This window comes from Arabidopsis thaliana, chromosome 4 (genome assembly GCF_000001735.4).
Source record: "Arabidopsis thaliana chromosome 4, partial sequence".
Classification (NCBI taxonomy): domain Eukaryota; kingdom Viridiplantae; phylum Streptophyta; class Magnoliopsida; order Brassicales; family Brassicaceae; genus Arabidopsis; species Arabidopsis thaliana.
The window spans coordinates 12,243,113-12,267,365 of NC_003075.7; the positions used below are offsets into that span (position 1 = coordinate 12,243,113).

General features: G+C 35.7%; 6 protein-coding genes and 1 long non-coding RNA gene across 11 annotated transcripts; 2 read left to right on the forward strand and 5 right to left on the reverse strand.

The window, feature by feature from the left end:
• Nucleotides 1–558: 558 nt before the first annotated feature.
• On the reverse strand, nt 559–5,906 carry AT4G23460 (Adaptin family protein). 2 transcript variants are annotated; one of them, NM_118475.4, is made up of 15 exons: nt 5,700–5,906; nt 5,059–5,256; nt 4,798–4,911; nt 4,416–4,666; nt 3,908–4,043; nt 3,596–3,775; nt 3,415–3,507; nt 3,111–3,322; nt 2,973–3,036; nt 2,691–2,870; nt 2,495–2,587; nt 2,009–2,388; nt 1,679–1,868; nt 1,388–1,591; nt 559–1,086 (listed from the first exon to the last, which is right to left on the reverse strand). In NM_118475.4, exons 1-15 carry the CDS (start codon nt 5,784–5,786, stop codon nt 787–789), a joined length of 2,682 nt encoding a protein of 893 aa, NP_194077.1. In that variant the 5' UTR covers nt 5,787–5,906; the 3' UTR covers nt 559–786. The 2 variants fall into 2 exon arrangements, with proteins under 2 accessions (NP_194077.1, NP_001328014.1); NM_001341617.1 differs by lacking the exons at nt 5,059–5,256; nt 5,700–5,906 and adding an exon at nt 5,001–5,023.
• Nucleotides 5,730–8,284, forward strand: AT4G23470 (PLAC8 family protein). Of its 4 annotated transcripts, none has more exons than NM_001341618.1 (9): nt 5,959–6,273; nt 6,358–6,379; nt 6,507–6,762; nt 6,849–6,930; nt 7,165–7,260; nt 7,366–7,490; nt 7,589–7,607; nt 7,698–7,845; nt 7,912–8,284. In NM_001341618.1, the coding sequence occupies exons 3-9, from the start codon at nt 6,755–6,757 to the stop codon at nt 7,965–7,967; spliced, it is 534 nt and encodes a 177-aa protein (NP_001328267.1). In that variant the 5' UTR covers nt 5,959–6,273; nt 6,358–6,379; nt 6,507–6,754; the 3' UTR covers nt 7,968–8,284. The 4 variants fall into 4 exon arrangements, with proteins under 4 accessions (NP_194078.2, NP_974597.1, NP_001328267.1 ...); NM_001036625.1 differs by having other exon boundaries at nt 6,706–6,762; NM_118476.4 differs by having other exon boundaries at nt 5,730–6,273; nt 6,706–6,762; nt 7,698–8,284.
• Nucleotides 8,222–11,163, reverse strand: AT4G23490 (fringe-like protein (DUF604)). Its single transcript, NM_118478.5, has 3 exons — nt 9,929–11,163; nt 8,661–9,203; nt 8,222–8,572 (listed from the first exon to the last, which is right to left on the reverse strand). Exons 1-3 carry the CDS (start codon nt 10,859–10,861, stop codon nt 8,468–8,470), a joined length of 1,581 nt encoding a protein of 526 aa, NP_567683.1. The 5' UTR covers nt 10,862–11,163; the 3' UTR covers nt 8,222–8,467.
• Nucleotides 11,164–12,937: 1,774 nt separating this feature from the next.
• On the reverse strand, nt 12,938–13,967 carry AT4G23493 (uncharacterized protein). Its single transcript, NM_118479.3, has 3 exons — nt 13,812–13,967; nt 13,518–13,614; nt 12,938–13,414 (listed from the first exon to the last, which is right to left on the reverse strand). Exons 2-3 carry the CDS (start codon nt 13,579–13,581, stop codon nt 13,215–13,217), a joined length of 264 nt encoding a protein of 87 aa, NP_567684.1. The 5' UTR covers nt 13,582–13,614; nt 13,812–13,967; the 3' UTR covers nt 12,938–13,214.
• Nucleotides 13,968–14,400: 433 nt separating this feature from the next.
• Nucleotides 14,401–15,558, reverse strand: SP1L5 (SPIRAL1-like5). Its single transcript, NM_118480.4, has 2 exons — nt 14,961–15,558; nt 14,401–14,876 (listed from the first exon to the last, which is right to left on the reverse strand). The coding sequence occupies exons 1-2, from the start codon at nt 15,183–15,185 to the stop codon at nt 14,802–14,804; spliced, it is 300 nt and encodes a 99-aa protein (NP_567685.1). The 5' UTR covers nt 15,186–15,558; the 3' UTR covers nt 14,401–14,801.
• A 636-nt stretch (nt 15,559–16,194) lies between these two features.
• AT4G07125 lies at nt 16,195–16,646 on the reverse strand. The gene has a single exon (NR_142098.1). It is a non-coding gene; the product is annotated as an other RNA (long non-coding RNA).
• Nucleotides 16,647–21,349: 4,703 nt separating this feature from the next.
• Nucleotides 21,350–24,173, forward strand: AT4G23500 (Pectin lyase-like superfamily protein). Its single transcript, NM_118481.4, has 6 exons — nt 21,350–21,938; nt 22,536–22,656; nt 22,755–22,929; nt 23,016–23,086; nt 23,177–23,423; nt 23,500–24,173. Exons 1-6 carry the CDS (start codon nt 21,528–21,530, stop codon nt 23,960–23,962), a joined length of 1,488 nt encoding a protein of 495 aa, NP_194081.1. The 5' UTR covers nt 21,350–21,527; the 3' UTR covers nt 23,963–24,173.
• Nucleotides 24,174–24,253: the final 80 nt, after the last annotated feature.

Below are 24,253 nucleotides of genomic sequence, written 5' to 3' on the forward strand. Positions count from 1 at the left end.
TCTATTTAGTAAATGATAAAATTGTCTAAAAAAGTATTTTCAAGCTTGGACCTTTGTTGTACTTACGGTCTCAACTAAAATGTATAGTTTTGATCAAATTAAAATACAATGGTGAGCTTTCATAAACCAATAATGTCGAAACTTTGGTATTTCATTTTAAGTTACAAAAATATTAGTTGATTGATAGTATAATCCCTTTTATGTGATGGCGTGTAGCGCCCTTACTCAACCCTTATATTCGGTGGCATTACTTCAATCTCACGTTACTATTAGTCCCCCTCAAGCTTTAAAATTTTCAATTAGTTTTGGTTTTGAATTGATTTAATAATCAATCGATAATTAAAAGAAGATTAGTTTCGACGAAGCTATTTTGTAACCGCATGTTACAGGAAATCATGATTGATATTGATATTAGGAAATTGCTACGTCGCATTACGGGCCCAGTATCTATCTATCTACGCCTATCTGTTGTGAAGAAGGTACCAAATTCTCAACTGGTTTACGTGTACGAATCTCTTCGCTCCACTTAGGAAACTTTTTGATTTCATGTCGGTCACTGAACACTAAAAATAGCATTTGCTGATAATAAGTCATTATCACACTAGTTTAATCAAAAACCTTTTGGGGCATATACGCAACGACAACATCAAAAATCAAAGCTCTTACGAGAATAAAAAAACGAGTGGGTTCCAACACAAAAATTAGAAACAAGAAGTCGGCAACAATTCACTTACTACATACACTAAAAGAAGAAATTTGCTTACCTTAGGGCAGTGTAAAATCAAATCAAGCCTTGAAGAGAATTTCGACTGCTTCAAAGAAGAGAGGAGCGATCTCAGGGGTTGGAGTCTTGACTGCACATTTCAGACCAGGTTGACCCACTATGGCCGTTAGTTCGATCAGGAACGGTATGCCTCTTGGTACCTTGGCCGAAAGATAGAGGACGTCTTGGTTCCCATTCTTACGCTTTGCTATGAAGAACATGTTTGATGCGGCGAGTAAATCAAGTGTTGACTCCACGCTCGTGATGGTTATCCCGGGGAATTCTTTCTGCACCTCGTTTGAATCCGGTAACGATTTCCATGTCTAATCAAAAAAACAAATGTTTTATAACTCAGAAGAACTGGTTTTTAAGACTGTGGTATATAGTTATGATCAGAAATCAATATCTTCCTTCAGTTCTTACTGAGTCTAGAAACTTAAATCGATGAAAACCATATCATATGTTAAGATCTACAGCACCCTAACTCCCCCAGGCTTCTTAAGGCACAAAATCTGTCACTAATTACTCGCCCATCTTAATATCATAAGCCCTCTCCACTATTAGTCAATGACTAACATGGTGCTGTATTGTTAATGAACTCTTTATCATATATTAGTCTTTTACCTCGAGGAAGGTTCCGCGCTCCATCCGACCATCTTCTGAGAAAAGAGCGTTAAGTACAATCTTATCCTCGAAGTACCAGACAGGCTGCTGGTTGTTTTTGACGGCAACTTGCAATACCGAGCTGGTGGAGCCAGTAGACATGTTTTGGGACAATACCATTGGCATCATTGTCCTGGCAGATGCTCCGGGTTGCAGAGGCGGAACCTATAATAGTACAAAACCTGGACATCAGTTTCAGGAATCCAGGATATATAATAGGCGTAGATGTAGAGCATATCCAACTACTATTACCTGAAGTGATCCGACAGCTGCAAGGCCGAATGAGTTTTTGTTGAACTGAATCATGAAGCCATCAAGAAGTGACTGCGAGTTGTTCTCGAGGAGCATACTGTAGAATACTTGACCATCTTGTCGGGTTAATTGAGCGCTAATCTGCAGACCTTGACCCTTTGATGCTGGTAGGACAACAGGCAGTGGACGACTGCAAACAATATTAGGTGATTCAATGAGTTTTATAAACAACAAGGTGATCCAAATAGATATGATTGAATAAAACCAGTCCATCGCACACCCCAACTGTGAGAGAGACTTTTAATGTAATTTTCACCATTCAAAACTCACCCTGACGGAGTTGTGGGTTCATCTACAGGGACGATTGCAGCATTATCTGACCCCATTAGGTCACCTAGCAGATCGGGTACAGGAGCTGGGGCAGCAGCTAGCTTTGTGACATAGCCTGTGGTAGCTGACGGGGAAGCTGCACCATCAACCGGATTACCAGATGCCTCGGGATATCCTGTTTCGCTCCCTTCTACATAATCCTCATCCTCCGTTTTCTGAACTGTGGTTTTCAAGCGGGTTACAAAAGCCTCTGGCGGCTTGTGATACACAGAGGACAAGGTGGATATATTTGCAAGTAGCTCATCCAGGAGCGACGGATCAAGTTGGTTTGAGTCATCAGTAATCACAGGCTTTTCAGCTAAAACAACATCCTTGGCCGCCTATAGTCAAAAGAAGAGCACTGATGACTGTAGGTAAAAGAGATGATTGTTGCTCATCCTCCAATGTCCTTGAACTAGTTTAGTAGAATATATTAAGAAAACATACCTCAGGATCAGTCGATAGAAGACGCCAGTAGATGTATGCACGATCCCTGAGATCAGGATTATCTGTTTCAACAGTAGCATTATTCAAGACAACCTGAAAAATTGAAACATGGCAAAAGCCAGGCCTGTCGTCAAATACATGCGCTTTAATCGATTAGGAGAGCAAAAGGTAGTCTTCATAATGGTCATGGCAGAACCTGAATCATTTGTTGTGGGCCTTCAGTTGGCTTCTTCAGAAATAGTTTGACTGTAGCTGTAAGAAGCTGCAGTTGGACTTGTGCTGGTTCCTCAGGGAAATTCTCCAGGAAGCTTTCAAGAAGTTCATCCGCATTGTCGATTCTTTCAGCATATTCACCAATGATCCAAATCATAGATGCCTTTCAAGATGCCAACAAATACAAGTATGAGTTTCACCGATTATATTTGCGATGGAGAAGCTTCCAGCTAATATACACTACCCAAACGACAAATTTTGTTACCTTAGCTTCTGGTTCATCCAATGTGTCTAGACTCTCACAGAGTGTTGCGATTATGGACTCATACCTGCACATTATTTTAAAAGACATAGCCAAGATTAAAAAGAATTACAGCACTTCAGGAGGCCAAAATCAACTTACGTATTTGGATATCTTCTAAAGATATCTTTGATGACTATAATGGCCTCCTGCACAACGTAGTTTACTTTGATCTTGATCAGCTCAAGTAAAACACTGATGCACCGTTCAGCTGCTCTTTCTAGTTTGATGGCACATCGGCCTATAGCACGAACAGCCTTCCGAACAAAATCAACATCTACTTCCGTGGCATATTCTTTGAACTCCAGAAGAACCTACATTGGAATGGTCTAGAAACCATCATGATGTGCACCAAAACAAAATAACTTGGACAAACGGCAGATGATAAAAGTGTAGTAAGGATTACCTGGTCTATGTTTCTGTCAGAAGCAAGTTTTATCATAATCTCTAACTTCTCCATCTTAACATATATCGGATCATTATACTTGCAGAAGAACACCTGCAATAAAACCATGAAGCATTATCAACAAATATAAGAATATATCAATTGCTTATTTCGGAGAGTCTACGAGACAGGATCAAGCTACCTTGATTTCATGGGCAAGAATAGTGGGTCTCTTTTGGACAATAAGGTTAATGTTACGAAGTGCAACATACTGTATCTCAGGTTCTGCAGAAAGCAATGTAACTAGGGGAGGAGCCATCTTCTTGCAAAGATTTCGAATCACATCTGTGCTAGTAATAAGCTCCATCTGCTGAAGGATCATCTGGAAAGCAATGAAATAAAGAGGACTGGCATTAGAAAATTATGTAAGGGAATATAGTTGACACTTCATAAACAATTTTGACTGGCGAACAGGTGACATTCCAGAGAGAAGTATATATTTTGAAAGTGTCACCTTAACAGCTGAAAGCACAACAGCACAGTTGGCATGTTGCAACCTTGGAGTGACTCTCTCAACAATATTTTCAGCTTCACGAGGATCAGATGCCTTATACCTCGACAAAGCATCTAATATAAAAACTTGACCCCATCTGTGAAGAACACAAACAGTATTAAAAATTGAAAGCTATAAATATGTATACAGCAAAAGGAAACAATAGTCGCTTTATGGATCCCTTTCCCCAATGTTCAAAACCATGAGTCCTTTATCTACACAGAAAACCTTCAACTTCAATAACAACAAAGTTCTGTCACAATTTTAGGTTAGATACAGAACAAAATGCATAGATAAACTGATGCTTTAACACAAGAAGCAAGTCCGCAACTCAACAGATTATCCTACTGTGAATATTTAGGCCAGCCTGTCTGTTCTCCGAAAACAAAACCTAATATGATCTGACTAAAATTAGTCAATCATACACAATCTGAGTGAAAGTAAGAGATGGAAATCAGGAACGACTTACTCAGTACATTCATTCAAAGCTGTAAGGAGCTTTGTGAGGATGGTACTATTGATTTCAAATATGGGACTAGTACTATTCTCTTGGATCTCTGCAAGGGCAGCTACAGCATTTGCCACAACCATTGGATTATTGTCTGATATTAAATCCTTTAAGGCTTCCAGGAACCCCCTATCCTCAACTAATTCAGCATTTATGTCAAACAGTTTAGCAACACAAATAGCTGCTGTCTTGCGGACATATGGATCATCATCCTGAAAAATAAAAAAATTGCAACATGCCAGAAAATACAGAAATATGTCATCAGTCAAAGAATAAAAAAATTCTTGAGGGACATAAATATTTGCTACAAGGTGCAGTGACAAGGTAGCATTAAAAACTCAACCTTTAGGCATTTCTGAAGAGGATCACACAAATATTCTGTAATCTTATCAACACGAATACAGCCCATCGTTCGCACAGCCAAAGCCCGGATCAATGGATTTGGGTCTTGTGAATCCTGCCAAATACAAAGCGAGAACTTAATAACGATGAGTTTCTTAAATAATTTTCCATCCACCAAAATCAGAGAAAGACCAAGAAACTTGCCATATGTTAGGTCTTTATGTTTGGGTAGGCTATATAAGCAAAGTAGCTGAAGTGTTACCTTAACAAAAGTATTTACAGCGAGGATAGCAAGATCTGGCTGGCTTTTTGCATAGTTTATCAGATACAAGTAAACAAGCTTCTTCAACTCCAGATTCTCAGTTTGCATGCAATTGACTACATCAGTGAAAAGTGATGAAACATCCTTTCCAACAGTCATTGCCGCAATAACCTTCTTAACAGCATCTTTCCTCTTATCCTAGGAACATAAAGAAAAAAAGAGAATTTAGGAAACTGAAGCAAAAACGCATTCCATCATCTTCAATCAGTACCATATACAACCATTGGACCATCTACTCAAAGAAGAACTGTTTCTATCGCCCAACCACTGCATTGATCCATATTCAAAACTTATGATCCCCCAATCTAAACACATCCCCGCATTAACCATTATTCTGAATTTCATTCCATTTCTACATAGTTTCAAATGAACCATTGAACACATAACATTATAACGTACACCATCATCAATCTTTCAAACTAAAATATCAACAAAATTAACCGATCAATTCGAATCCATAATCATACAGATCTACCAGAAAATGATTATGCATAATTCAACGAACGAGAAAGAGATGAGATTAGAATCGTGAAAATGGCGGATCACAGATCCATATATGAAATTAGACGGAGAAGAAGAACCTTGTACTGTGAATTCAGCTCTTCCTTGAGCTCAGGGATCTCTCCCTTCTTCGTAGTCGAAAAATATTTAGAATCATGACCGCTCATTTTCTCCCTTCTTCAACCTCCACACTTCTTCTCCTCCGAGACGATCAGTGACAAGAGACACAAAGACACGAAATTGCAAAAAGTAATAGGTCGGGGTTAAAATAAAACTAATTACAGTTTAACCCTAGTATTATTGATATTTGACGAAATTGCCTCGTGACTTCGTCTAGTCAACGCCAGTTGCCATCCAGGGGAGGGGAGAAGAAGAATTTGTATTCTCAAGTTGTCGATATGAGAGAGATGAAGTCAGAAACACGTTTGTGAGAGAACAGCTTTTAGATGTGATTGTGGATCAGATTCTCAAAGACTTTTCGCGAAGAGTCTCTGATCCTTAAATCGCTTCTCTCTCGCTTGACCTCATTTCGTCGTCGAAATCAGATCCTTGTGAAAATGCCGAAACAGGATATGGAGAAGATGGAGCTTCGTAAGAACTTCCGTAATGTTTGGCATACCGATCTTACCCACAGTATCCAGAACGATACTCCTTGTAATTTCTCACTCTCTCTTTTTGAAATTTGTGGGTTGGATTGGTTTTGGTTGTTGATTTGATCGATTTCTGTGTTGTTCGCAGATTGTTGCTTCGCGTTGTGGTGGTAAGTTTCGATTGATCTGAGATTTTTCGTTGCTTGTTCTCTCTGTATTTGGAATTTGGATATTTGTAGTAGTCGGATCTTGGTTTATTTGAATTGACCAAGAGTTGACTTCGATTTAAATTCTTAGATCGGCTTGATTTTCATTTCATCAAGAAATGTGTATGGAGTGATCTGAATTTCACAGATAATATGAGTTTCTCTGATCATTGTATGTGATAATTTCAGTGCATTAGGAGTTTGACATTGTATGATTTGTGTATCTCTTTGGGTCTGATATGTTTAGCATACATATGGAAATGTCTTGTTTCTTCTTCTTCTCATTGCAGTGCCCCTTGTGCATCATACTTGCTTCGCAAGCGTGCGCTTTACGATGATATGTCAAGGTATATCACACATTCAGTCACTTTCATATAGCTCCATTCCAATTCCATCTTCTTAGTTTAAGAAGATTGTTTTTTTTGTCTCGCAGGTACGTCTGCTGTGCCGGTTACATGCCTTGTAGTGGTAGGTGTGGAGAAGCCAAATGTCCTCAACTTTGTCTTGCCACTGAGGTAAGAAACTTGATTTTGTTAGCTATTATCTTCAAATGAAGTCTTTTTTTTTTTTGGACAACAAAAATGAAGTCTTTTCTATAGACACAGCTAGTCTAGAAATTTCGATTTCAGCATCTGAATGCTTCCTGTAGCATATGCATACAATCTCAGTCATACCTAGGTGTGACTTGTGAGGCAACCTCGCGAAATTTTAGCAAATTTCTGGTCTTCTAAATAGCAGATCAATCGCAGGTCTTCTGCTGCTTTGCAAACTCTGTGGCCTCAACTCGCTTTCTTCTGCAAGATGAGTTCCAAATTCAAACGACAAAATGTGACAACTGCATCATTGTAAGTATCCTCATTGCCCAGACCATGCCTGTTACTGACACTCACAAGCAATTACAAACACGATAAACAAGTTTCGTAATCTGTGCTGGCTTTTTGGCTGTGTAGGGTTTCATGGTTTGCCTCAGCCAAGTGGCTTGCATATTCTCCATAGTTGCATGTATTGTCGGTATGGATGAGCTTTCAGAAGCTTCTCAGATACTCACATGTTGCTCTGACATGGTGTACTGCACGTAAGAATCCCCCATCCAAAGTGCCATTCTTATAAGTTTCGATCAAAACCCAATTTTAACCTATTGTCCTGATATATCGTACTTTGCTTGGTCTGCAGGGTTTGCGCATGTATGCAGGTACGAGCAGTGATGATATCATATCAACCCATTCCAATCTCTCCTTACTTAAATCCTACACTTACGGTAATATCTATAATACTTTTGTAGACACAACACAAGATGGAAATGGACAAGAGGGACGGTAAGTTCGGGCCACAGCCAATGGCAGTGCCTCCGGCTCAGCAAATGTCACGGTTTGATCAAGCCACCCCACCCGCAGTCGGTTATCCTCCACAACAAGGTTATCCACCTTCTGGTTATCCTCAACACCCTCCACAAGGTTATCCACCTTCTGGCTATCCTCAAAACCCTCCTCCCTCAGCTTATTCTCAATACCCTCCTGGGGCTTATCCTCCTCCTCCCGCTTACCCAAAGTGATCACTCTTTGCCTGTTTTCTCTCCCGATTGGAAAATTTTATTTCATCTTTTTTTAATGCTGTCTTGTTACGGGTCAAGAATTGAACGTTCGCTGATTGTTTTGAGGTCGTTGTTTGTATGAGATTTTGACCTCGCATGTTGTTGTTGTTTTCTGAAACGTCCCTCTTGGACTAAGAGATTTCATGACTTTTTCCTTTCCTTTTAAATTCTCTCTTTTTCGAAAGTACAGACTACAGAGTCCAATACAATTCACGCACCGTATATACAGGAAAAACATTTTGTCCTGATAAAGAGCTTGAAGTGATGACTTTTAGATTCTGATCGGTAAATTGTATTTGAGAGCAGTTCTTTTATGAACGATCATATACTGAGAGAAGAACTAGGGCGGGATCTCAATGAATAAAAATTTTAAATAACGTGGCAAGAAATTAAGAGCGGTAAAACAGCCTAAAAAAACTCTAATTTCCTTCCCTTTCACAAAAATAAACTATATTAAAAAATTACTTAACTTCAGTGACTTCACCTGCTCTACATACACCAACATTGATCCATAACGTATTATTCCTCTTTGTTTGTAATACTCTGCAACAATTCCTCCTAGGTGACTGTACATAAAACACACACAAAAACTATTAAGTACATAACATTAATCACATATAAATCATATGCTAAAAGTGATGATATTTTACTTACCCTTTCCCATAGATGAGGGTCGGGTTTCTTGTAGACGACGATGGTATTAATCTCAGCTGGGTTTGTCATCTTCCATCGGCAAGAAGGATGTGAAACACGGTGTATCGTGTATTCGCTAACCGTCGTGTTCAGCTGCTGATCGAATTTCGTGCTCGACATGTAAAACACAAACGGTTTTTGACACGGGTTCCGGCTAACCGGCCTAGTGTTGAAAGCGTAAGCAGTGTAATCCGCCCGTTTGTACCAATTCAAGAAGGTTCTAGAAGGCATTTCCATTTCTCGGGGAGAGAATATTCCGCGAAAAATCTGAACCGCGTAGCCCCAAGAGACCGAGATGGTCCAGCTCTTGTGCTTGTCGTAGCATATCGACTGCTGGAGAAGCCCGGCTGAGTCAAGCTTCATAGGTTCGGTAATCTTCTTGAGGGCGCGGACACGTGTCATGTTAGGGAAAATCGGTTCCACCACGTCGAGGTGGTGCATCGAGACGAACGGTGTTACTGGGTGTGCAGCGAGAAGGCCAAAGAGGTTCCCGTAAACGTCGTACTGAAACAAAGAAACAGAACACAAGATGAAAGAAGGAACGTGTATATCAGTCGCTCACATGGCGCGTAGAAACAATGAGAGGAACGAGTCATTTAATTTGTTAAAAACAGAAAAGCGGGTCCCACTCATTACAATTAGCAAATTCGCAAGTAAATGAAGGGACATTGAGCTACTCACGCGCCCATTTGTCGGTACCAAACCACAGGAAATTTTGGCAAAATAGCATCCAAACAAAAAACAGAACAAAGCTAAGAGACGAAATTGAAGTCATGAACGGACCACCAGCTTCAGATTTTAAACCAAAGCTTTCTCAGAAGATCATTAAAAACATTGAATGCTTTTACTTCTAATAAAGCTTCAAACTTTGAAAGTTTGGTACTACAAGTCATTCCTTCTAAAACTAGAAACAAAACTCTTAAAGTCTTAAACTTTGTTGAGTAAATTCCAATTCCAAAGATCAACACTTTCAATACCCATGTCACAAAATCATTAAAAACACCTATTTTGCCACCAACCATCAAACTTGCTTATACTTACACTAAACAAAAAAACAATCAAAGCTAACAAACTTAAGTTTTCTAGACTCAACATCATCAATTCCCACTTAATTAAGACCTCAAGAAATCTATAATTCCATTCTTACAACACCAGAAATTACTACCAATTCTGCCCAAAATCAACAAATGTCCAACAAAAATTTGACCAACACGAGTCAAGTTCTTTACCTGGTGAAATCCGAGTTCTTTAGTGAGTGGAACACCAAGTTCAGCCATACAAGCTTGCATGCGATCATCTGATCCATACAATGCAGGATACCTCTGTATACACCGATCTTGCATCTTACTCAAAGCTTTAGCCAATGGATAGCTTATAGCAAATCCACCTCCACCATAAGCCATACCATACGAGAAAAATATGTTCTGTAAATGAGATTCCGACAAGCTCCCAATGTAATACATCTGCTCATGGTCATACTTCCTCAACACCCTAATCAAATTATCAATAACAAACACCGTATCATCATCACCCATCACAAACCACCTAACATTCTTCGGACCTAAACGCAGCGTTTCAGAAACAATCCTCGAGATCCGTAACGCAGAGCGTTGTCCTTGTTTGTTAGTATAAGGAAACGAAGCAGTTCCACCGGAGATTTTCACCGGAGGAAGAAGCTTTTCGTCATCATCATCACTAAGACTCTTTTTAACCTCTTTATCTAACCAAACGTAGCCACGCATGCGTTTTGGTTTATACCAGATCTTGATATACTCTTTCCTCTGTTTCCATAGCTTAGACGACGCAGCGATCCCAAACACCACGTGGTTAAGATCCGTCAGCTTATCCACCACCGTGTCTTCTTCTTCCTCCTCCCAATTACGCCGCCGTGAAGCTAAGGAGGTGGATAAAGACGAGACATTTGAAGAGACGTTTGTGGAGAGAGCAGAGACGGTGGTGAAAGAAGTGGAATCGTCACAGGAGCGTGAGGTAGAGACAAGCTTAAGCATGTAGATAATGTAAGTGAAGACAATGAAACAGATAAGCCAAACCATAAGTTTTGGACCGGGTCGGGTTAAAGACCACATTCCGGGTATAGATGTACTTGATGAGCTCCGATCCCATATCGGTTTTTCCGACGAGTCTTTCTGGTTTCCTTTCATCCAAATTTTGTTCTTTTCTTCAAAAAAAAGATCCAAAATTTGTGAAAACAAACCCTAGTTCTGTTTGCAATCCGGGGAGAAACAGGAAACAGTGTGTGTCTGTGTCTGTGTAGCTCTTTGATTCGTAACCCAGAAGAGAACGAACCGAAAAAAATGGATCTTTCTCGCTACAAAAAAGAAAGATCAATGAGAATGAGACTGTTGATGCCAGAGAAATCGAGGGAAAATTAGAGAAATTAAGGGAAAGACAAAAGTTTTTTTTTTTTTTTGGGCTTCTCTTTGGGCAGAGAGAGAGATAGAAGACAGATTAAAGGTGAGAGAGAACGCAATACTCTCCCACTAGAAAAACTCCATTAAACGAGAAATAAAAAAATAAAAATAACAGAAAAAAGGAGGAAACAAATATTATTAAAAATTAATAAAACATGGGGTTGTTGTCATTATTTTTAATAATTAATTTCTGTTAAATATAAGTAAATAGTTTTATCTAATTTTCATGTTTTTGGTGTTAGCATTAACTAATATTAATATGTTTTGTGTTTTTAAGAATTAAAAAGGTTTGTGTATAAAAAATTAAGAGTGTGGATGAAAGTGAAAGCATTCGTAAAAAGAGACGAGCGGTCGGATCCATGAATGTGTTTGGGTCCTACTTTTTCCTCGTTCTCCCACGTGGGCCATTCTGAACTATCTACGTGTCATTTTCTGTCCTAAATTCAAAAGCTACGAACCTACGTCGTTTCGTAGGCTCGTATTCTCAGCGAATGAACTGGGCAACTGGCTATGAGTCGCTGGGCAACTGGCTATGAGTCTCAATGACATTGGCTTCATCATTTAACATTGTTAGATTCTAGTCAGTCCACGTGTTTGTGTATATTTATTTCAACCCAGATTTGGTTCTTTTTTTGGAAATGAATAATGGGTTTTAGATTTTTTTCATTAAAAGTTTGGACATTTGGAAGATTGGAAATCTAATTTTAGATTTATTCATATGTACTGATCAAAAGACTATAGATGCTAATATTTTTATTTTTATTTTTCTAATAGGTGATCATATTTTTATAAATAGAAATTCAACATTATAATGCATTAATGACCAATGCATGTATTAGCATATTTTTTGTTAAAACATCCCTTAATAGTTAATACTTTATACATTTTCAATTTTATATCCTTTGGAAGGTCATGTTATTGATTGTGAATGTTATGAATTTAAGTCAATTAACTCTGGCTCCAAATTTTTCTTTGTTGCCAACTTCTGAGAAAAATCATTTTTTGGATCTATTAGTACAAAGTCAACTTATATGTATATATAATAGTTACATAAACAAAATTTATTTTTTCAAATACTCAATATATTATTTATATATAATATTTACTATCGTTGAAATTGCAAAAATAAAACTTGAACTATTGGAGAAAAAAAGTGGACAGATATGAAACTATACCACAATGATTAGTTTGTTGTTGTTGGAGAAGGTGATAGATAATTGTAACCACTACTATTTTGGTGTTTGACATTTGTAGTTTGTGATTTAAAAGTATGGATTTGGTAATTTTTTGTTGTAAACTCCTAGTCCATATGAATAAGGTTAATAAGAAAACGAATCCAATATCAAATTTCTTCTGTAACCAACTAAATACAAATTCCTAAGAAAACGATGGGACTCGTATGTTTTGTTTTGAATTAACTATAACATAAGACGATAAATGAGAGGGATTTGCCCCCATTAAATATTGCATTACATTCTCCTTTGGATTCTTGATTAACACTGTTTCTGTCCTCTTCTTAATTGGTTTAATATTAAAATGGAATTATGAATAAAATAATAAAAAGCTGCATATATACCTGCTCTATATTCTCTAATTATTATATTTAGAGATCTTTGGTCCCAGCATTAGGGCTATTGCACAGGGATATCATATTCTATGTCCACTTTTATATGATTTGGTTGTTCATTATTGCTTGCTATTTTGTTTATAAGAAAGAAAAAAAACTTTAGGTTAATGTTTGATGGACCTGAAATCGGCCAAAGCCCATTAGCTTTTGATGAAACAGTAAGCTCATTATCTAAACTTCAATACTCTCAAACGCTTTCGTTTTGAATTCCCATCATTTGATGAGAGTTTGAGAGCACATAATCATTCAAATTGTAAAATCATGACTCAATTCTTACAGTGTTTAAGGTATTGGAGAGAATTGGTCACTGTAACAAACAAACCATCGACTTACTATAAACAACATCAAACCTTTATTATCTCTAATAAACATCTCATAAGGTTCTACTAAAAACTCAGTTATTGTCTATCAGACAAGATTTAAGAGCTTCTTGTTAAGAAACTTTGGCTGACACAACTAGCCGTCTTCGTCGCGGCTAGACGTCCATGATTGAAGCAGGGAATACATGAGCACTGGACCGACAAATGGTGAAAATGGTGGTGGTCTACTTAAGGCAACCATAGGCTCTACCGTTTCCTCCATCTTCTTCATTGTTTCGCTTTCACTAATGTTCTCGTTCACAGGTTTCTTCGGTACAATGGTTCTTACCACTTTACCTGCTTCTCACAAAAAAAAACAGAGTCACTATTTTCGTTTTCTTCCTAATTATGACAAACTGAAATCATATGAAGGATTTTGATACAAGATAGTTAATTATACCGTTTGATCCTGAGACCGTGAAGATCGGTTTTAACTTCTCTATAAGAGCAGGAAAACGTCGCATGAGGTTAGGTTCTACGTTGATCTCAATATATATCTATCAAGCAAACAAGAACAGTAGAGTAACATATGATCAGATCTCTTGCAACACTTGAGAGACTATAAACCACCAACTACAATCAAATAATTATTCTTAAATTACAAGGAATTGAATGATCAAGAACTTCAAGAATCGTAGTATTAAATGAGAAAACAGAGATTATTAACGTACAAGAGGAAGATGGAAATAATTACCAGATTTCAAAGTCTGAGCAAATTCAAATGAGTGTCTCGGTTTCTTCTTTTGCGAAAGCTTTTCTTCAGTGAAGACTGATCGCAGATTTGTTTTTAGTTTGGATAATTTCAAAGGCAGAGGAAGGTTTGAGAAGGTCCGGGACTCTTGGTTTAATTAAATAATTTTATAAAATAGCCTCGTACTTTTTCATTATTTCATATTTGCCGCATATTTAATATATAATTTCATTCAGGTCCAGAGATATAGTCCATTGATTTAGCTGGTTTGCGTCTTTGACAAATACATTTGAATGAAAACGTACCGAAGATTTTTTTTTTCTTAAAACAACTTGTATTAAACATGGTACATGACGTAATTATTTATGATAAAAACATCAAAATAAACAAAGTGTAATTTATAAAATTCTGCTTTTTTTTTCGGTTTTATACAATTTAGCAAACATAGTGAGCTAATAAGTAAAAATTTGTTTTGTTAGTCGGGATAAGAGATCAAGCCCTCATCTAGTGTTTCTACATTTGGTATTGTAAATATGACAAGAAAATTAATTCGTTACATTTTTGAAAGTTATCTATGTCTTTTTTTTTTTTTTTTTTCTTTTCTGTTAATATCTAGGTTTCACGAATGATCCGAGTTATAAAATGTATACCCATCACCCATGTGCAAAAGAAGAAGCTTCACTTTCCGATATACTAAAGAGTGAAGAAACTTCACTTAATCACGTAATGCAAGGACAGATCAGTTAATGTCCAATGTTCAATACTTATATAGTACATATATATTGCTGAAAATATTGACTAGAAACCCTTTTTCCACAAGTTGAAAGTAATTAACTGTTAACTCAAAACACACATTTTCATACGTAAATATAAATAAGTGATGTGTAGAGATCTAGATAGGGATCTCCACATTACATTACGTACGTATGATATAGAGTAAAAGCCTCACTAGAGAGATACAAACCCTAGTTTTTTAACTTCATTTTCATTTCTTCACTTATCTCCGAACAAGTATCCTAGAGATGAGCCTCCACCAGGAACCGATTTCACCTTCGTCGTTGGACGATCCTGAAATTTTAATTATAACCCTTATTTGTTTAATTTTCTTTTCGGAAAAAGAAAGAAAGTGGAGTTTAATTAATAAAGACTTACGGTGACGAAGTTGCCGGAGTTTTGGCCCTGAACTCTTTGGTAGTTGTTGTTAGAGATCTTGGGTTTTTGGTCAGCTTCATGGTCCTCCTCTGTGGAATCTACACCGTACGGTGGTGCAGGCTTTGGGGCTACCGGTGGAGCGGGAGTTTTTGGAATCTCATTGTCTGACCCAAAAAGATAACCTAACGAGCTTTGTCCGCCTCCAAAGCTCCCACCTCGGCTCATTTTCCGATTGAGAGCCAATTAGGTTGATAGATTATTTAATTGCCGACCAAACCCTAACTAAATAGCTGACTTGTTTTGTACGACAGCTTAATCAGACAATGCTGAGTACTAAGCAAGATATTGTAAGACAGAGAAGCTTAAATAGAGGTGGCGGTAGCGATTGTAGACGTAGTGTAAGAGGTATAATCTCGTAAGTACATTTACTCTAATGTCTAAATAGAGATGGTAGTAGAGATTGTAACTTGTAAGAGTGATATATATACAATCTCATAAATATATATTCAAATGTTCGAACTTATGATTTTGATAAGCTTTTAGAGATGATTTTAAATGTTTTAGTTTACAAATTTGTTATAATTTGTTAATATACAACATAAAATATGCATGAAGATGATTAAAATTGAGCAGCTAGCTTACGAACACATCTTCTGAACAAATTATAGGCTATTAATTAATCGACAGAACCAGGTGGGTTGGGCCGAACCTTTATTAAATTATTTAATTTTCATATCAGTCTTTTTATCATTTAGTGAAGGGACTAGAAAATTAAAGTATCGTAAATAGTGGGGTTAAATCGAAGAGTACTATGATTGCAACTAAAAGAAAAATGAAATTGCCTTGTTTCTCTTTAAATGGGAAATGGCTAACTAATTAAAGATTAATTCCTCACAAAAATGACATTTCCAGATTATCCATAAATGGGAAAGTCTAACTAGAGAAAATTTCCTAAATATATATGTTTGTACCAAACCATCATTTCTTATTAGGACCTTCATAGTTTATTTTAATGATTGTGTTTGGGTTTATTGTTCAGATTCTGTTTGTAAATATTCATAATTATCATTTTATCTTTTAACTCCATTTTTTAACAATTTGTAAATCGTTCATTTCAACTACCTCGTTCGGTTTTATCTACATATGTATTTGCATGAAAAATTCGAGGAGATGGTTCACATCCACGTACCAGTCAGAATCATATATATACTATAGCAAGATAAATATCAATCATATAAATATCTCCAACTCTAGACTGCTCATTGTGATCTAGAAAAGCAACCAAAACTCGTCCGCATAAAATTAACAAAAAAGGTTATTAAGAAAATATGATGGAATCATGGAACAGTACACAGGAGCATACGTTTTGTCCACTAGAATTAGTTGGGTGGGAAGGGCACTGGTAGGACAGCTATAGACTATACGAAGGAGCCATTCCATTAACTACATTATTAATACGTTAATATTTAATATAATTAACATTTTGTAGGTAGATTATGTACTTAATTACACCTAATTAATCTTTATTAAAGCCACTTTATACACCTAATTGCTCAAATCAAGAGTCAAACCATATATCATGTCATATTTATGTTTTTAGATGATTTGAATGCAATGCAAATGTATGGAGCTAATACTGTCCAGAGTGTTGGACTGTTCAATAGTCTTTTGCAGAGGCGTTTTCATTTGTCGTATCTCAACGACATCGCTGTTTTCATAAAACTGGATGATCTCTAGTTGGTCTATCTTGTCAGTCTTACAAACCTATGATTATATGATTCGTGAGATAGTATCTATTCGTCGTAAAAGGAATCTATCTCCATTGTGTTGGTCTCCGTTTGGTTTAGGTTTATTGTTCTCAAAAAGTCTTCATGTATTTGGATCTCTTGCAAGCATGGTCTATGGTTTTATGTTGGATTTATTTTAGTTTTCTGTTTAAAAGGTTGTGTTTCAGTCCAATCCGTTTTTGAACCGCATGGTTGACTGTGGTCGTCTTTAGCTTCAATCTCCTAGGGAAATTATGTTTTCCTTCAGTGTTGTTTATGAAATTTCGAGTAGTATATGATTTTAATATGATTTTGCACGGACTAGCTGCAGAACTGGGCCTTTTTTTTGTAATTAGTATGGCCTAACATTATAGTTGTTGGATCGGACGAGCCTTTAACTAAATCGGTCCATGTAAAATCCCTATCCATTGTTTGTTTATTGCAAAAACATTTTCACATTTTAGATTAGAAAAATGGTTCACGGTAAATTCAGGATTGACTTTGCAATGCAAAACATGTCTACAATATACAAATTCTTTTAACTGAGTAAGAAGGAGAAAACAGAAAAAAAAAAAAAAAAAAAGTTTCGAGCTAAGTTTGGCATAATGGATTGTATATAAACTGTCGAACATTGTCAAAAAAAAAAAAAAGAAAAAAAAAACTGTCAAACTGATATTTGTTTAATTCCTTTTTTGTTACTTTTTTCGGGTATTATTATTAAATACAATATGAAAATAATTCTCTCTCTTTATCTCTCGTGCACTCCACCACTATCGATCAAAATGCTTGGTCGGTTGCTTCGCAATTTCCCGTGACTTGAGAAGTTCCCTTTTCCCAATTATTATTACAACAACCCCACTTTCGTGGTACAAAATAATACATTTTTTCACTAAAGGATCAAAGATTCTATATCACTAAAAAGTTATGTTACACTAATCCGTTATAGTAATATGATATAGTTCTATCCTGTTTGTTGTGTACGTTTAATATGCACGTATAGACCATATAACAAAAGGAAGAAAAATACAAACAAAATGATGGAAAATGCTTAAAGAAACGTAAACTCTTTCTAAAAAGTTGTTGAAAATATCAAGCAATATGCATAGCCTTGCACTATACAATATGTAAACGGTAAAGATGAAGCATGTTGATATTTCCGCTTATTTCCGTTAGTTATACCTTTATCAAAATAGAAAATACTATTATACTTATTCTTGCATATGAGTCTATGAAGAAAGATAAAATAACTACAAACAAAATAGAATAAAAACAAATTATAAGAAGTGGGAGAAGATATATCATGGGTAATGGGTTCATGCTATTGCTGAGGCTAGCTCACGGATAATGGGCAGAGTAATCGTGGCGTGCAAGCCGACATAAAAAAGCACACATCATTAGCTTGTATCACATACGGTCCCTTTTCAGCCAATACTTAAATCCCACTTCGAAAATTGTAGTTTCTCATTTATCAGCTTAATCCATCTCAATTCTCTTTGATTAAATGTTTTATTAGGTATAAGGCATGAAGTGTATTTTTTTTTTTTTTAGCAACAAGGCATGAAGTGTATATGAACTCGAATTTAGTTGAGCTGGCATAATTAAATGAGCACACTTTACTGATTCTGTATTATTGTCAATTGGTGGGGAGATATACGCTGGTGACATTTTTTTTTTTTTTACTTGTTGATAAATAACAATTCTTGAGATCAAGATACATTTTTTAGACAAGAAAAAAAAGAGAAAAATCTCAAGAATCAAGATACATTTTTTTTTACTAATCATAATATAACTTGAGAAGTTTTTTATTATCCATATATATATATATATTTGTTTTATTTTAAAATCATAATATTATTTTTAGATAGTTTATTTTCTTTTTTAATTTATCCAATCATATACTTTATGCATATTAACCGGATTTTTAATAAACTTGCCACCTTCTTTCTTCTTTAAATAAATTTCATTTTCTCTTGCTCTCCAATCCCATACGTCTCCATGATCTTCCATACCGAAAAGCTTGAATGCTGTAAAATTCTGATAATGTCTGTAATTAGGCCCTTGTTTCAAAGTACACATAAAACGCGTTGTACGCCAAATGTTAACACTAAAATAAGTTACAAAATGCCCTCCGATTGGTATTATTTTTGGACCTAATACATCATCTTTGGAATAACACCTCATCCAGAGGAGTTTTTGGAATTTAAGTTCGTTCCCGATCCTAATTCCGGCTCCCGATACATGATCAAACATGCAAAGACTAAAAACAAATATAAAAACTAAAAGATTTTTCATTTATTTTTTACTTTTTTGTAATGTTTGGATTTTTGGGTTTGTTAACTTGGTTTTTGTGTTTCTCGTACTTTATATACACACACATTTGTATTGGTATTGGTACACAATTTGTTTCAGTATTAGTTTCCAAGTTTCAACATAGAATGACATAATCAATCATGTATATCGTGATTGATATCCTTAATATATATGGCATAAGATTTTATATAGTTACATGTGAAGATATCTATAATAATCATACTTGGTAATGAAGATATCCTTAATATTAGTATATTATAAAAATCTATAGAAATTGAATTTTGAAAGAAAAGATGAAATCAAGAACCCAATTTTGGATAATACTGGAAAGATTATACGGGGAGATCAAATGATAATCAATTAACCAATTGTGCATAATCAATTGATAATACTGGAAGTTCAAACGTATTCAATTATACATCACCTATTACAATTTTACAACATAATCAAATGATAATATCTTTTTTTATCTGGAAACAAAAAATCTTTCCAAAATTTATTTATCAAATTTCATTCCTTTTTAATCAGTTAATTATACCGATTTTTTTTTTTAAACGTGAATATATTAATTAGTATTAACATAGTTTTACATAATAAAAGCAAAAGTGGGAAGGGAAAATCCGTTTTATACCATAAAAACAAAAGTGCGTAGGAAAAATCCACAAAGGTAATAATTTTTTCTTCAAAATATCCTTATTAAATAAATAAAAACAATTTAATCGAAAATCTATTATTGTGTTTTACGAATTAATGAAAGATAACAAAAAAAAAAAAAACTATTTCCGAAGATTATGAATCATAATGATAAATCGTCTGATGATTATGATTTATTATGATCAAAAATCTATTTTTGGACCTAATACATAATCTTTTCACATTGTTGTTCACTTTAAGAATTGTAAATATAAAACACATCAATATGTTACTGTAATATTTTGGCTGTTATAATTGCTTAAAATATAGTTATTAAGTACAAGTGTACAACTAAAATCATAGTAATAATTTATATTTCTATTACTATAAATGTAAAAATATTACAAACACACTAATATAGTATTATAAATACATACACATCTGTATATATATTTTTCTGAATGCAAATTTATTAATAAAATAAAGTACATATGTACAAATGTTAAGTGGAAATAGGCAAAGCTAGAGAAACAGAGCAACCAACGAAACATCATTAGAGAAGCCGTCCCTATGAGAATTAACGCTATTGGATATACATCATAGTTTCTCAATTCTCATAACATTATTTTTCTACAATTTACATTATTTACTGTTAGAAGTTTGTGTGTATACGTATGTGTGTGAGTTTTTTTTAAATTATAAATTCGTTGGTTCCACCGCGTTGGTTTTGTTAGATCCCTTCAGATTGATTAGGTTAATTTAGCCCTATTAGGTTTAGTTTGGTGTTCTTTTTGACTTTAGGTTTTTGATAGGTAGCTTGGAAGGGTTTAGTTAGAGATTTTGACTACGAATTCTTTAGCAAGAGATGAAAAGTCTCAACTACCAATAACTAATCTTTTCATTTAACATATTCTCATAGACCCCATGTGCATGTATATACGTAATAAGCTAAGATATTTTTAACCGTTACAGAATTTGACTAACGATACTGAACGATTAGGGTAAGTATTTTTTTGACATGTATAAATTAATACTTATTAACGGCATCATTATATGTTATTATGTTAAGTTCCGAAATAGAGGCAAGGTTCAATTAGGTGGGTGGGAGTGACTCAGTAAACCATTGTGGCTCTAGTTGTATATAACTTTTTCTTCACTATATAATTTCACTAAAATTTTGTTGATTTATGACATGGCTATACAATTTTGTTGATTTATCTAAGAGTTGTATAGCCATGTGATATATATACATTTATAAACAAGGTTACATTATTTAGTTTTGAAATTTATTTATGTGATATACACTAACAAACATTTTCTTTATTTGATGACATTCTCACATAATTTAATAGATGAGGATAACAAAATCTTCAACGCAATTGCTCAAATGGGGGAAGTCTCATCCTACAATGCTGGTTTCAAAGTCAAAGAAGTTAGCGGTTGCATTTCCAATTTTTTTTGTTGCTCAATCAATTGAAACTTTACCCATAGCATTTCCTTGTAAGGCATTGTTGTATTTAAGTTTTTCTTTTTATAAAAGTATATAAGTTTAAAAAAAAAAATCAAATCCCTTAGAAATACAAAAATTATTGATAAAGTTTTTTTTTTCGTTTCTAAATGATTCAAAACTATTCCAGTCTTCTTATAAGTTAGAAGTATTATATTACTTAGACTCAAATTCCGCAATGATCGAATAACATTCTCTAAAATATATAAACCGTATCCTATAAAAAACAAACAAAATTAATGCTATTACAATTCGAACTATTTATGTTGTTCCCTTATATAAAGAAACTCTTCCTTTCATACCAAAAAAAAAAAAAAAATCCATTTTCATTTCTCCTCTTAAAAAACCGCCATGACCTCTCTCTCCACCGCCGGTTACCTTCTTCTCCTTCTCCTTCTCCCTATAAGCTACGACGGTGGCTTCATCGGAGCCGCCGATGCAGAACATGACCTCAGAGCCACTGATCTCCATAATCATCGCCATCGTCGCCACCGTAACCACCATCGCGGAGAAGAGTTTGAGTACTCAGCCATATCATGTAGAGCTTACTCAGCCTCATTGGACGAGTTTGGCGCCGTAGGAGACGGTGTAACTTCAAATACAGCGGCGTTTCGCGACGCGGTGTCACAACTTAGCCGTTTCGCAGACTACGGTGGCTCATTGTTATTTGTTCCCGCCGGACGGTGGCTCACCGGAAACTTTAACCTGACCAGCCATTTTACGCTTTTCCTCCACCGTGATGCTGTTATCCTCGCCTCTCAAGTAAGTTTTTTTTCTCCATTATAATTTATCTTTCATTTACAAGAACTCAAAAAAGGAAAATTAGTAACACCCGTGACACAAAACTCCACAAACGTCTTTGATGAATTTTTTTTTTCTGTTGCAAATCATAACATACATAACGTGACATTTGTTGGCCAACTTCTGATGATATATTGGTTGGGCCATTCAATTTATGTTTATATTCGGTAAATAATTTGTTTATAATATAAAGTAGCCCAACTTAAAATTGCGAGATTTAAAAAATATAACAATTTTGGGTTCTACTTAAAAGCTAGATATTTTATTAGCATGCGTTACTCTAGAATTGAAGGAGGTGGTTACGCAAAGACAAAAAATAGGGAAAGTTAGTGGGGAACTTGGGATCGAATTCGATATTGGCCGGTTACACGAGTGTGCGACCCATACTTGTTAGGAAGATCTCACCCGTCCATTTCTCTTCCAAATCTGAGCCACATGTTACTTTTGGGCACATCTGTTTTTACCTTGCCCCACAGTTTAACCAAAATATGAGACCCTTTCTCCAAGTTTCCCTTGTAAGCTAATTATGAAAATTCTTGGTCCTAACGTTATTGATAGGAAGAGAGTGACTATGAAGTGATAGAGCCACTGCCTTCGTACGGAAGAGGGCGAGACACAGATGGTGGAAGGTTCATCAGTCTACTTTTTGGTTCAAACTTAACCGATGTTGTTATCACCGGTAAGTAGTTCAATTTATATCGAAATAACCAAAATATCCGAAAATTACACACTAGCAAACTGAATCTTAATTCGAAATTGCAAATTTCTAAATAAAAGGTGAGAATGGGACAATTGATGGACAAGGAGAACCATGGTGGGGGAAATTCAAGAGAGGAGAACTAAAATACACAAGACCTTATTTGATTGAGATTATGCATTCTGATGGTATCCAAATCTCCAATCTCACTTTCTTGAATTCTCCTTCTTGGCATATTCACCCGGTCTACAGCAGGTAAATTAATCTCACCCGGTTAAACCATTCGGTTATCAAATTTTAACATATTAAACCGGTTTTGTTTATTTCTTTTGAAAATGCAGCAATATATATATCCAAGGTTTGACGATATTAGCACCGGTCACGGTACCAAACACTGACGGTATCAACCCAGGTACGATAATGAAATCATACCGATAAAATCTTAAAATTCCAATAACCGGCTTTATAAAATCTGGCTGAAATTATTTCCGGTTTATTACAGATTCTTGTACCAACACGAGGATTGAGGACTGCTACATTGTCTCCGGCGACGATTGTATCGCCGTTAAAAGTGGATGGGATCAATACGGAATCAACTACGGCATGCCTACGAAACAGCTCTTGATCCGACGGCTCACATGCATTTCTCCTGATAGTGCCGTGATCGCTCTCGGCAGTGAAATGTCCGGTGGAATTGAAGATGTTCGAGCTGAAGATATTGTTGCCATTAACTCTGAATCTGGAATCAGGTATGTAACCACCCCGTTCACACATATGAACCGGTTTAAATTCGGTTTGGCTAACCTTAAACCGATAAATCTGCAGGATTAAAACAGCTATCGGACGAGGAGGTTACGTGAAGGATGTATACGTAAGAGGAATGACAATGATGACAATGAAATATGTGTTTTGGATGACCGGAAGTTACGGTTCGCATCCGGACGATCATTATGATCCGAAAGCGTTACCGGTGATTCAGAACATTAATTATCAAGACATGGTCGCCGAGAACGTGACGATGCCTGCTCAGTTAGCTGGAATATCGGGAGATCAGTTTACTGGAATTTGTATCTCTAACGTGACTATCACTCTATCGAAGAAACCTAAGAAAGTGCTTTGGAATTGTACTGATGTTTCGGGTTATACTAGTGGTGTGACTCCGCAGCCGTGTCAGTTGTTACCGGAGAAGCAGCCGGGGACGGTTGTGCCGTGTAATTTCCCGGAAGATCCGATTCCTATTGATGAAGTGAAGCTTCAACGTTGCTACTCCAGAAGAAGGAATATGTGAACATGTAATAAGATCTTCTTTTTTTTAACAAATACTTTTCTTGGGTTATAAGTAAATGTGTTATCAAATGGGGACATATTTGATTGAATAATAAACAAAGCTTCAAGGAGAAAAGACAAGAAATACTCGTCAAACACATATATTTTACATATCCGTGTATATTATTTGATTATTTGAGGGGAAACAAAACAGAGACTTAACTTGATAAGTGATAACCAAGGAACCAAAGAACAAGTGCTTTTTAAGTGTCATGTCTTTAGCTAATTCCATCTCAAAGTATGTGTGTTATGC